This window comes from Rhincodon typus, chromosome 1 (assembly GCF_021869965.1).
Source record: "Rhincodon typus isolate 14 chromosome 1, sRhiTyp1.1, whole genome shotgun sequence".
In the NCBI taxonomy this organism is placed as follows: Eukaryota; Metazoa; Chordata; class Chondrichthyes; order Orectolobiformes; family Rhincodontidae; genus Rhincodon; species Rhincodon typus.
Window position 1 is genome coordinate 123305822 of NC_063332.1, and position 13795 is coordinate 123319616.

The 13795-nt window shown below is 40.8% G+C and overlaps 1 protein-coding gene across 4 annotated transcripts in view; it reads right to left on the reverse strand.

Moving 5' to 3' along the window:
- Positions 1-10879: 10879 nt before the first annotated feature.
- The window catches only part of LOC109913338 (bone morphogenetic protein 1), a 320653-nt gene continuing 317737 nt past the window's right edge, over positions 10880-13795 (reverse strand). For all 4 annotated transcript variants that reach the window (XM_048603079.1, XM_048603072.1, XM_048603065.1 and 1 more), the window contains one exon: positions 10880-13069. In XM_048603079.1, coding sequence (XP_048459036.1) covers positions 12935-13069 — 135 coding nt within the window. In that variant the 3' untranslated portion in view covers positions 10880-12934. The remainder of the gene's footprint in view (positions 13070-13795) is intronic.

Sequence of the window (13795 nt, forward strand, 5' to 3'; positions counted from 1 at the left end):
CTACTCGTAACCATCCGGATGCCTCTTAAATATTGCCAATGTGCCTGCTTCCACCACTGCCTCTGGCAGTGCATTCCAGGCTCCTACCACGCTCTGCGTGAAAAAAACTTTCCTCACACATCTCCCTTAAACATTTCCCCTCTCACCTTGAACCTGTACCCCTTGTAATTGAAACTTCAATCCTGGGGAAAAGCCTCTGACTATCCACCCTACTTATGCCTCTCACAATTTTGTAGACCTCTATCAGGTCTCCTCTTAGCCGCTGTCTTTTCAGTGAAAACAAATCTAGTCTTTTTAACCTTTCCACATAGTCGGTGCCCTCGAGACTGGGCAACATCCTGGTGAACCTTCTCTCCGCTCTCTCCAAAGCTTCCAAGTCCTTCTGGTAGTGTGGTGACCAAAACTGCACACAATACTCCAAATGCAGCCGAACGAGGGTTTTATATAGCTGCAACATGGTTTGCCGACTCCTGTACTCCATGCCCGGCTGATGAAAGCAAGCATGCCATATGCCTTCTTAATCACTTTGGCCACGTGTTGCCACTTTTAGAGAACTGAGGACCTGCACGCCCAGATCCATTATGTTAATGTTCCTTTAGGGTTCAGCCATTTACAGTATAATTCACACCTAAATTTGATCCACCTCGCACTTGTCTGAATTAAACTCTACCTGCTGTTTCTGTGCCCAAGTTGCCAATCCATCCATATCCTACTGTATCCTTTCACAATCATTGGCACTATCAGAAACTCCACCAATCTTCGTGTCATCTGCAAACTTGCTAATCAGACTACCCACATTTTCCTCCAGATCATGTATATATACTACAAACAACAGGGGACCTAAGACTGATCCCTTTTGAACACCATTAGTTACCGGTCTCAATTCTGAAAAAAACCTTTCCATCGCTACCTTCTGTCTTCTATGACCAAGCCAGTTTTCTGTCCATCTAGCCAGCCTACCCTGAATCCCATGTGATTTTAGTTTATGTACCAAAGGTTTGTTAGTGTTGCTGTAGTTGAGGGAACGATAGTGAGGTGATCCGAATGAGTAGGCAGTGCAGAGGCCCTGCAAGGTTAGCACTGTGAAGAGATGGGTAGGTGGGTAAGAGCAAGTGAGGGAAGATGTTGCAGGCAATAGTGAAAGTGGTAGTACATCAGCTTTGGTGGGAGGTGGGTGCAGTAGTAGAGATAGAGTGAGTGTTAGGTAGTAGAGAGAAGATGGTGGCACCTACCCTGGCAGAGTGGAGAAGGTCATGGGACCTTTTGCAGCACTGCTAGGTGTTTCTCCAGATGGCTGAGATTGCATTGGCCAAAATGGCAAACCTGGACAAGGGTCTGGTGTTGCGGCCTTCCCTACTGGTACTGGGGAAGAGAACAGCCCTCCTCTGTACCATTCTATTCACCAGGTGCTCCAGGTCCCAGTCTACAAAATAGAGAACCAATTTCCTGTGTCTGCCACATCCAGAGCAAATATCATGAACCCTACAAGTGCAGCCCCAGATTGACTGCACTTGACCAGGTACACAACAGCCTTTTAAAGATGGTGCCAGTGCCAAGGATCCCAGGTTTGGCAAGTACTTCCAGCTATGGTGATTGGGAGAATTGGGCTATCACTGGAGATAAAAGGAGCCATAGGGGTGTGGTGCACACATCAATGGAGCAAGTTTCTAGGAGTGACAATAACTGACAACCTGTCCTGGACTTCCCATGTAGATGTGACGGTCAAGAAGGCACAACAAACCCTCTTCATCCTCAGGCAGCTCAGGAAATTTTGCATGTTCATAAGGACCCTCACCAACTTTTACAGATGCACCATAGAAAGTATACTGCCTGGATACACAACATCCTGGTACTGCAACTGCTCTGACCAGGACCGTAATAAACTACACAAGGTTGTGTGCACAGCCCCAAATGTCATGGAAGCCAACATCTCAACCATGGACTCTATTTACACAGGCTCGCTGCTGTGGAAAGGCTGCCAACATCATTAAAGACCCATTGCACCCCGATAATGGTCTCCTACAACATCTTCTGTCAGGCAAAAGATGCACAAGCTTGAACACACGTTCCAGCAGGTTTAAGAACAGTTTCTTTCCTGCAGCTATTAGACTGATGAATGGACTCTCTAATTTCAAATAACGTTGATGTTGTCTTGCGCATGTCCTGTGTGGTGTAACCTGTACACCTCACTCTGTCTAAGCACCCTATGATCTGTACGTCCTTGCTTACTGTGATCTGCCTGTGCCGCTCTTAAACAAAGCTTTTCACTGTGCTTAGATACACGTGACAATAACTATGATTGATTGATTAGATTTAATGTGCTGAGTTTAGGATGACAGCGTTAGAAACCGTATTAGGTCTCAGGGAGTGAAAGGCTCCATGAAATCCAGCGAAAGTGACACTTAGTCAATTTCCGGTATGATTCTGCCTTGTGATTTCAGGGTCAGATTATAGCATGAAGAGTAGAAAACACTTAGTCATTAAAAATAAACTATCCTTAACTAACAAAAATGATAAATGTAATGCTTTGAATTTCAACATTAGATATTGGCAAAACAACCAGTCTTTTTTTCCTGTAAATATTAATTCACTGATAAATTATTTCATGGTGGCTCAGTGGTTAGCACTGCTGCGTTGTAGTACTAAGGACCTGGGTTCAGCTCCAATGTTAGGTGAATGTGTGGAGGTTGCATGTTCTCCCTGTGTATGTTGAGTTTCTGCTGGGTGCTCCCATGTGTCTACCTGCAACCATTTATATCTGTTTGGGATAATTTTTTTATCTTTGGAAAAAGTGCTGCACTGTGTTGTGTCTCACAGTGAATGTGCAGTGTATCTCTAAGGGACATGCTCATGATATCATCACCATATCAGAACATGTAACCTGAGGCTATACAAAGGTCTGAGACACCATCTTACCTCTGGCCACTCTATGCATGATGTGCTAATGGAAGCTTGTTACTCTATTTAACCAAATTAATCTTAGCCCAGATATGGAATATGTGAATGTAATATTTGTATCTATTAGTGAGCTATAACAAACATTGGTTGAACCTTTCAGTACTGCATTATCCCATGTTCTAGTTTCATATGCTATGGGGATGACATAATCATTGCCATATCAGGAAAAGATACTCTGCTGGATACATTAGATATTGATTGTCTGATGTGATGCTGAATGGTGGTAAGGTCATTCTATCATAAAGGGAGACTTTGTAATCACATACAATGCAAATCTCACCCAATAGCCATATGTAGTCTTGGCCATTGCAGATTATTGGAAAATAATGAAAAGCAAGCCCCCTCACCTCTACCTAACCAGATCCACTGGAACCAATTTTAGTGACACCATTGGCTCGCATTAGCTAAATCAAATAAAGGGCTTGACATCTTCCTCTTCTCATGACTCAGCTTCACACTGGATAAACTCACTGAGGCACTGGTGAAGTCTTTATATTTATTCTATTAATACTCATCCCACGTTTGCTAAAGTATATTTTTAAATCATGTATAAAACCAAAATTTATGTTGCACTCCTGCCATCTACTGGCAACATTTGGAATGTTACTGCTTTCATTCAAAAATATACCTTATCAGTCAAAAAGCATGCACAAGAAGGTACATTAATAAATACAATTACACAGTAAAAGTAAATTCATAATGTGATTATTTGATTAATCCAAGACACCACCATATTATGTGCATTCCTGTGGCACCTGGATCAGCTGTGAAAGGAATTTAAATTGTGATTGATATTTGAAAGGTATTCTTTTACATTATTTACCAAGCTTGCTACCCTTGTGATAACCTGCTGTTCTTGTGTACAATTTCAGGTTACTTGCAGGTAAATTCTCCTAACTGCCTACTGTTGTTACACTCCTACCATGCACAATCTCATTGTCTCAGTTTGTACTCCTCAGTTACATTTGGGGCTTACATTTTCATTTCCCAAAGGATCTGGTTGTTCATTGTCAGGCCTGCCTTCACTCCACTCCCATCGATCCACTTTCATCCCCAACCCAATTTTTTTGTTTTGTGCTCTGTCTTACTGTAGACAATTACTTCAGGGTGCTCATTCAGGTCTTACATTTGAAACCCAAATTCCTCTTGCACTTGCATCAGACATGTGCCCCTGTTTTCCTGTCTTCAATGCATGGGCAGTTAGTTCAGTTGGCTGGATAGCTGGTCGGTGATACAGAGTGACAGCGACAGTGTGGGTTCAATTTCTCCACCAGCTGAGGTTACCAGCAAGGACTGTCTTTCTTAACGTCTTCACTTGCCTGAGATGGGTGACCTGCAGGTTAAACTATCATCAGTTGTCTCTCTCCAATGAAAGAGCAGTCCTGCAGACTGAGAAAACTATGATGACTTTACTTTTACATGGTGCAGTCAGCAACATAATGAAATATTATGAATTAATGACAATTGTTATTGAGCAAAAGCTGTTACCGATATAACTGAAAAATTCATGCTCCAGATCGAATCTAGCTTAAGGGAAATAAATTTTACTTGCATTTTACCTCATTTTTCTTCCTTCCCCCTCTGAAAGATTACTCCTGTATAGCCATCAGGGTGAGCCACAAATACCTCGATGGAACTTTAAGTCAATGTTCAGAAGGTTGCTTCCACGTTGTAATGAGAACTTATGCCTGAGCTAATAATGATCTTCTCATTTCAGACAGCCCAGAAAAGACTGATAATTCCCTTCCTCTGGCAATGTACAAATACTTGTCAAAACGAAAATGGGAAACTCAGACATCCTGTTTCAGCCTTAACTTTGTTATCTCCACTAATCCAGACTCTGCTGCTTTCAGCTGTTTTTATTTTTCTTAATCAACATACTTGTACTAAGAGTGAAGATCTGGTACAGGCACAAAATATAATATCTAAACTAATAATAATCATACACCTATCTTAACCTTGTCCACACACCCACATGCATACAAACAGATTTAGAGTAGAATGCAACTAAATGATTTATTTTCAACTAGATTATAAAAATAGATCAATACTAACAAATGGGAATTGAAGAATCATCCTGGTAACACGGTGATAAAGGTGTCAGTGTAACTATGAAGTAATGCTTGAATATAACCATAATTCACTACCATATTAGACATTTTATCAGTGCCACTTCTGAAGTGTTTTTTTCATTTCTTTTCACTTTGAAAATGCTTTACTTATAGCTCACAATTATATTGTATTCTCAGTCAGTGAATTGATGTAAAAGCCATTTCTGTGATTAATTTCATTATGAATGCTGTGCTGTCACACTACATACTATAAGTGACAACATGCAGCCTTCAGAAAAGACATTTTAATTGCATGTGTTTTGGCTTAAATTTGATCATTAGGCTTTGCCTGTGGGCTGCATTTTATATTATGTTATACTTCTGCAGGTGATTGATATCCTTAAAATAAAGCTAGCAGATTCTGGTTTTTGTTATTACAGTTAAATGCTTCCACCTATGGTAGAATGGAAACACCAAACGTGTCGCTGTTGAAAGCAGTTTTTAAAGCAATCTGGCCTGTCTTAAAATAAAAGCCATCAAAACATTTGCTCAGTGAAAGCAATTCTGTTCTTTTTCAGTTGACAACAAAATAGTCACAACATAGCAACGGCTAGATGAATAGAATCTGCCATCACCCAAGCCTTTGACCAAAATCCTTTAAAATGGGCTCAACCTTTGTGTAGGTGTTCAGCTTGTAAAATGGTCAGAATTAATCACACAGGGGTACTGCACAGAATGAGGCTGTTTGGCCTATCAAAGCCATGCCAGTTCTCGGAAAAGGCTGCCCACTTAATCTTACTCCCCTTGCTGACTCTCTAAAGACTTGCACTTTTGTGACTTCTCAAGCACATATCTAATTCCCTTTTGTGATGTCCTATTAAACCTGTTTATCCTACCATCCCAGGTCATGTCTTCCAGGCGGTGATCATAGGGTGCTGGGAGAGGCGGGGAAGGGGTGATTATGGGGCTCAAGCATAGACAGGCATCCAGGGAATTGTCCAATGGCCTTGGAGGGTGTTTGGAGATCCGGGTGAGGAGAGACACAGTGTGTCCAGGGAAGCAGTGGGCATATGGGAAGAGGTCAAGGGTCAGCAGCAGGGAAGAGATTAGGTCTGCATGAGAGAATTTAGGAGTCAAAGTAGAGTTTGAGTAACTGGATAGGTGGTTTAAGTGTGAACATGGAGGCTGAAGGTACAGGGTTGAAAGTTTATGGGTCAAAGCTGGGTTTGGTAACACAGGGAGATTGGAGAGAAGGTGGGGCTTTGGGAAGATGGCAGAGATTCCTGGGGCTGGGTCAGTGGTTTAGTTGGGAGAAGGCTTATCCACTCAGCCACCGGACAGGATTGAAGAGCTGGGGGTAAGATTGAGGATCTGGGGCAGGTGGGATTGAAGCCTCTGTGGTGATGGGAATAGCCTGTGGGTTCCGAAGCCTATGAGAGAGGATTGGTGGAAAGTGGCGGTGGGAGCTGATTTTGGAGGATGTAGCCATGAAAGTACTTGCTGACTGAATCCACCAAATCCTCAATAAAGCTGCTGGGTTCATCACCTCTCAGGCAACCCAAACTCTCCTATTTTTAATATTCAAACTCCTCCCAACGCCTCTTATTTATGACTTTTTTGAAAAGCCTTTCAACTTGCTTCATCACTTTCAAAATGTATATGTGATTGATCTTATCATATTCAAAACTTATTCACACCTATCAAAAGCAGTTCATGTCACAGACATCACTATCCAAACATTACTGCAGCAATCTAAGTTTGAACTAAATTAAAACAGGAGCTTTCTCTCTTTGCAGAGATAATAACACTATTAGCAGTAGCTCCTCTACTTTCCCTCCAGGCAACATGAGATCTGCTAATATACTATGAATTCGGGACTTGATCATTTTCAATGGTAGTTAAAGTACCTTAAATCACAAAAAGGGTATATATGGAGTAATTCTGGAAAGTGGGGTCAATTTTAATCTAATCCCACTGGTCAAGAAACTGATGACATCGACTAACACTCCATACAAGTTTATTCACCTTCAGAGTTAATGTTGGTTGACACAGAATTAGCACAGGACCTCCACCGTGTTCTTTTACTTATTTTATGTCCAGTCCCAAACACACAGAGAACAGGTGCAGAGATGACGGGCTGAAAGGCCTCTTCTGCATTGCATCAATCTGTGACTGGATAATCAAGCAGTAAAACTTGAGGTCACCTCAATTAAGTCTTCAAACAATTTTGATCTCATGATCGCCACCTACTGGTTCTAAACCAGACACTGTAGAGATGAGAATGTCTGCTAAAATGTGAAAAGAAACTGTAGTCATCCAATAAATGTAGATTGAAGCCTTCTGCAGTCTATCTTGAAGACTAAGGTCATTACTAGGGAAGCTTCCGTCAGGGTGAGAGGCAATACTTTGCTGGAAACTCAAATATCTCTCAGTCAGACTCTGGGCTTAGACCTGTATGCACCTTAACATGTCAGGCATTCAACTGGGACAGACTGGAGGAGCAAATGGATGGGATCTTTAAAGATGTCATTTCTTAAAAATTTGTCCATGACACGTGGGAGCTACTGGCTAGGGCAGCATTTATTGCCCAGGTCTACTAACCCAGGAGAAGGTTGTAGTGAGCTGCCTTTTTACACTACAACAGTCCATGGGTGTAGCTATACCCACTGCACTATTAGGAAGAGAGTTGCATGATTTTGAACCAGTCATACCGAAAGAACAACAACAGTTTCAAGTCAGGATGGTGCGGCTGGATGAAAATCTTGAAGCTGGTAGAAAAAAAGTGGAAATGCACAGAAACACTGAGTGGTAGAGACAACATGTTTGGAAGGTGCTGTGGGGGCAACGATGCACTTTGATGTTCCTGGCAGAGGTAGGGTTGTTCAGATGTGGTGGGATTGAGGGCAAACAACATTGGCCAAGTAACAAGGTGCTAGTCCTTACACTCAAGCAGACATCCTCCGAAAATGTGGTTGGACACATTCTAATTTCTAAAGTACCTCGAAAGGATCATTGTGAGATTCCAATGTGAACATATCTAAAAGGAGGAAAAAACACTACCAGTGCAATCTTCCCACATGTTGAATAACATGGGCTGGGGAAGAGAAATTAGAGACAATCGTGTGAGGAACTGTGTGAGGCTTTTCTCAAAGTTGGGAGTAACAAGTCTCTTTTTCCACCTAAACTCCAGACATCAAGACAGAATTCTCACTGGTGAGCAGTGAGAGATCTATTATCATGGATTATCACTCATTGTCACCCCATCTCACTTTATTAATATTCACTCCCTTATACTATCCCCCATCAAATGGAAACTTTAAGCCAAGAATTCTTGATATGAAAGTCTGAGTGGATACCTGTTGACTCCACCTCACATTTTGCTCCTGAACCTCCACCTTGGACACCTGGCACCAACATCTCAAGGCACACTTCACGGGCAAGGGCACAAGTACCTTACATTAATGAACACTGGCATCTGACATGTGCCAGCTTCTCCACACCATCATGGCACAGCTCCAAGTGCTATGGGACAAACTGGCACCATTCATTGCAACAATGCTGCGAGGATATTTTTCATGCAGGGACAAGCACCCAGTTCACAAATTGGATCAGGCTTGCATCTGCACATGTGCTTTCTTAGCACACTCTCATTAACTGTCCTGCCTTATAAGCTCCATACCCTTTCAGTCACAGCTAACAAACTGGTGCACAGTATTTCTGTCGTGACTTGTCTTTGAGCGGAGACACAAAGGAGGAAGCTCACCATGGACATCAGCAGTCATTAGTCAAGGGAGTGGACAAGTGCTGTATGGCATCATGATATATCAATCCCTCAACTGCACCACGTGTCATCAGTGCATGCACCAAACACACTGCTTGTGCTGCAGTAAACAGTCATGTCTCAAAGTCTAAGGAGAATCATCCTCAGTTAAGTCAAGGAAGACATCCTTCACTCAGGAGTTATTGGCCCAGTCAGTCATGGCCAGCCTCCAAACTCAGTCCACGAGGTAGGGTGCAGTCATTAGGTTGCTTGGGATGGTCAGGATCAAGGTCATCTCCTCCTAGAGGGTGAGGAGCTGAATGTCAGGCACTCCATTACTTGTCTTTACTCCCTCAGTGTCTTTTGTGGGTTGGTAACTCCTGGAATGAGAGAAAGGGAGGGATGGAAATGGAGAGAGTGAGTGCAATGAAAGTGGGAGGCACAGTTGTTAACACTATTGCAGGTGGGAGAAAGGTGATGCCACATCTCAAATAAGTAATGCGAAGGGCAGGCAGGGCTAGTGGTGTAGGAGAAATTGGTGGGTAAGAGTGAATGACAATGTTGAATGCTGTACTTAGAGCGGTAGAACATGTGGCTTGCTGGGAGGTGGATGCTATAGTCGAGACAGGCTAAGTGCGAGATTGCAGAGAGAATGACGGTAGCGCTTATCCCTGCTGAGCAGAAGTGGTCATTGATCTTCTTCCTAAAAACTTCCTCCAGACAGCTGGACTCACATTAACTCATGTGACAAACTTGGCCCAGGTTGGCAGGGTCCCGGACCCCCTGGCAGTGGGAAGAGGACATTCCTCCTCTGCACCACCACATTTACCAGAAATTCAGGCCCCTGTCTGCAAAGAGTAGCAGCAATTTCTCCTAATCTAACAAATCTGGGGCGATTATCACAAACTGTGTGGGGCAGTTCCAGAATGACAGTGCTTGACCGGGTGAACAACAGCCTTTTAAAGATAGCACCAGTGATATGGATTCAGGAATATCCCGACAGAGTGAACTGCTTTCCACTGTGGCAAGTGGGAGAATCAAACTAGCATCAGATGAGAGGAGCGCCACAGGGCATGGTAGGTAATCAATGAAGTGAGTTTGGGACAAAAGCACAGATGCAGTCTAAGTACTGATGCTGTATTACTATTATTAAGGTTGGTTTTCTTTTCAGGCTCAATTTATTTGGTTTTACAGCATGGACCCTCCTCTTGCAAAATTAACACTTACTTAAATTAACCAGAAGGAAGGAGGGTTCAAGTGCCGTCCACACCCACTCATTTGATTTGGCATTGTATCAGTCCCATCCCATTTAACTGCAGGATTTCACTGTAGACATCTCTTCCCACTCTTAGCTTCAGTACAGCTTATTACGATTGTTATAGTTCTTATTATAATTTATTATTCTCAAGAATTTAAATGGACAAATTTCCAAAAAAATGATTGCCCTCCTTCAATTAGATGCTGAAGTTTTAGTTTTAAAACGTCTCGCTCAGCTGGGTCAAATTATTTGGTTTCTTGCTTGCAACTTCTTCTGATGATAGTGTCAGGATTCACAAGAATTCAATTAGAATCATACTCCTTTTAAGATCTTAATGTTGGTTCAAAGCTGTTGCTGATGTAAGTTGGAGGCTACACTTTGAAGCTAGACTTGCCCATTAGTACACAATTATTTTTCCCTGTAATTCACTCTTTAAAACCATATGTATTAACTGTAACCCAGCTCTATTGATGCCAGCAGCAATGGCTCATTTATAATGCCATTCTTTGTATAAGAGTGGTGGTAGATTATTAAATACAGAGAATGTCACAGATGAACCCAGTGCAGAAATGTTATATAAATATTTTGTATTATCTATCAATCATTCTTCAAAGGGAGCCATCCTAAATTGGAAATAATGATTTGTGGCTTTAAAATTAAGATACCATACAATGATGTGATCTAGGATAAATTATAATTCTGACAAAAGTCAATGATATGAAATTTTAACTTTCTCTTTCCACAGATGTTGCCTGACTGCTCAATATTTAAGTCATTTTCTATTTTGTTTCAAATTTCCAATATTCGCATTACTTTGCTTTTGGATAAATTATAAATTGACATTCAGGTAAATGTATGTAAAAACATATTTATTGGTGCTAGTGACATTTTGACGGACTTGGGATATAATACAGATACAAATAGGTTAATTACTGCTGACTTAAGTAGCAATCTACTGTGTGAAAAACATTGCAAAGTAACATTTTCTGCAATGCAATATTTGATTTTACTCCTGAATGTTGACCTGAAAGTTTTTTTTTTTAATGAGAAGCTTCAGAAGCCACAATTGTCTGATTATAAACAACAGCAAAAAAAAACCCAAAAAGAACAAATAAGCTACATCAAAACAGATTCAAGTGGAACTTGGCACATACTGTAACAATTTCACCATTCAGCCATAACACAGAAGTTGCACCTTGTCTTATAATGCCTCCGTGAATTAACACAATAATGCATATATGTCTTAATTAAATGTCTAATATTATGGATCTCTTGGTGGAACATAAAAAGAATGGATGGACATTGGTGATTCAATCTAGAAACAGGCTACTCAGCATTTCTATACATCAGCTACATTGAAACATTTCATTCTTACATTACTTTTAAACAGATCAACTATATGAACTTCTTTTTAAGATGGCAAAAAATGATAAGAAAAATGTTCAATTATTTTGAAACATAGTCAAAGCCTTTTTTCACAGACAGATGTGTTTGTCATGTGCAAGGATTTACAATTAATCATTCTAAGGCATTAATTATGTCAGCCTCCATAGGACTTGTGTTTTAGTAGCGTGATAACCTCATCTTATGCCCAAGCTGATATTTGTCTGTCCTTCAAATTATACCGAACTAGTTTTGACAATCATACAAGGCCCTCGAAATTGTTGGCTCATAAACTCAAAAAGCTTCTGAACATGGAGTAGCACCATAAGAAATCTGTCTTGTATTATATTTTTTGTGGTTTATTCATCCTTCCAGGGGTGTAATTCTTAGCTTCAGCTTTGGTTCATCCACAGTTTTAACAAGACATCCAGTATCCCAAAGTTGAACTTGAATACTAGGAATATAGTTTACATATTTAACCTTTCTGTTTTGTCTTGCTACTGAAAAATGTAGCACTTCAGTTTAATTACAGATTGTTCAGCACATGGAATAGCTAAAAGGGTACTTTAAGGAATTGTAGTTAGCAATTTCATTTTTAGAATTTTGTGACCATTTTGCTTACTGTATTATAGGAACACTATGTTTATCTGGTTATCTATTAATTTAATTTTCATACACATACAATTCATATGCTTACAACTTCAAATGATTTACATAATACAGTCCAGAGAATAGCTGCAGCCTGAAACCAGGCCTCATGATTTCATTCTAAGTGCAAACTACTAACACATATATTAAAAAAAGTATCCTGGAACACTCAAATAGCAAAATATAGAAAATGCTATCAGGATTTTCAATGTTTTAAACCTGTTTTTGGTACTGAAGGAATTCACAGTTTGCTACAGTGCTTGTCAGTACAAAGTCATGTAACAGAGAGACATGATCACAGGTGATAGTCACCAGTAAAGATAGCTTTGTTTTTGATGGGAAAAAAAAACTGGTAGAACCCCATAAATTAAGTGGTGAATGGTTTGCCTTTATATTGTTAAACGACATGTTGAAAATTGAACAGTACACTAGAATACATCATTCTTTCTTGTATTATCTTTGCATGTCTGGCAAAAAAAAAATCTGTGAATGATACACACAGAAGCTGGTTGTGGTCTCATGTAGATTCATTCCTATGGATATTGTAGGTTGCGGAGATGAAGAGCAGTTTGCGGAGGGCTATTTTCACCGAATGAAGTTCTGCAGCCTTTAGTGACCAAAGCCGACACAGCTCACAAACTTTTATAACCGTGCTGCAGGAATACAGTATCTTGTCAATGCAGTTTAACTTCCAGACTAATCATTAGTCTGCATTTCGCATTTTCATTGAATCTTCTGCCAGGGTACTTCACCATCACACAGGCACCTCAACAACTTATTTTCTTCAGTTCCTCACTATGGTCTCATTATAAAATAGTTCAGATCGTTCTTGCTTTTGCCAAATAAAAAGGGAAAAGGAGAGTATTGAGGGTCAGGCTACTTTTTGGTCTGAAGAGCATCCTGGAACTTTGTACTTGTGTATCGTATATGGAATCCTTTTTTGTTAATTGTGTCATCGGAATGGAAATGAAGTAAAATAGCATTTCCCGTTGAATAGATTTCTTCAGGCGGCTATAAAAATGAAAAAAAAATTGTAGGATTGGAGTAGGTTACAAAGATAAGGTGCAGCAAGATCGTGTAAAGACCTGAACGCAGGAACAAGATGTTTGAAGTTCAGACAGTGGTGGAATTGGAATGGTGTTAATACTGGTCAAGGAATACAGCATACAGGTGATAGTACAAGTTAGGATGCTGACAGCAGAATTTTGAAAACAGTCAGGAGACCATTAAAATATTTGAGTTTTGAACAGCAAGTCTGTAGGTGTCAAATAAACTCCATCAAAAGATGCATACAATAAACAATAAAGGCAAAAATAAGGCTTTCAGCAGCAGGTAGGCTGAGGCAGTGCCAAAGAGGTTTTGCTATGTAGTACAGAACTTGAGTAGGTGCTGAAACATTGGGTTTGGAAATTTTAGGAGCAGAGCTGGCTACTCATCCCCACCCCCTCCCCTCCTACACCCCTCCCCCTCCCCCTCCTTCACAAAAGTCAGTCAGAGTCCAACCAGCAAAGGTTCACTTCACAGCAATAACTTTCTGTGGGCAGCATTAACTAGTCGCAGTTGTGATTTCTGGCCTTGATTTGGGAAGAATTCCCATGCTCTGGAATTGCCAGCCAGATTGTCTGGCTGCTCCAATGGACCTGCCAATGTCAGAGCTTAGTCATGGGCATTGTTGGGATGACAACCAACCCCATAAAGGAGTCTCAGTGGATTCTGGAATGAAGTAACTTCGGGATA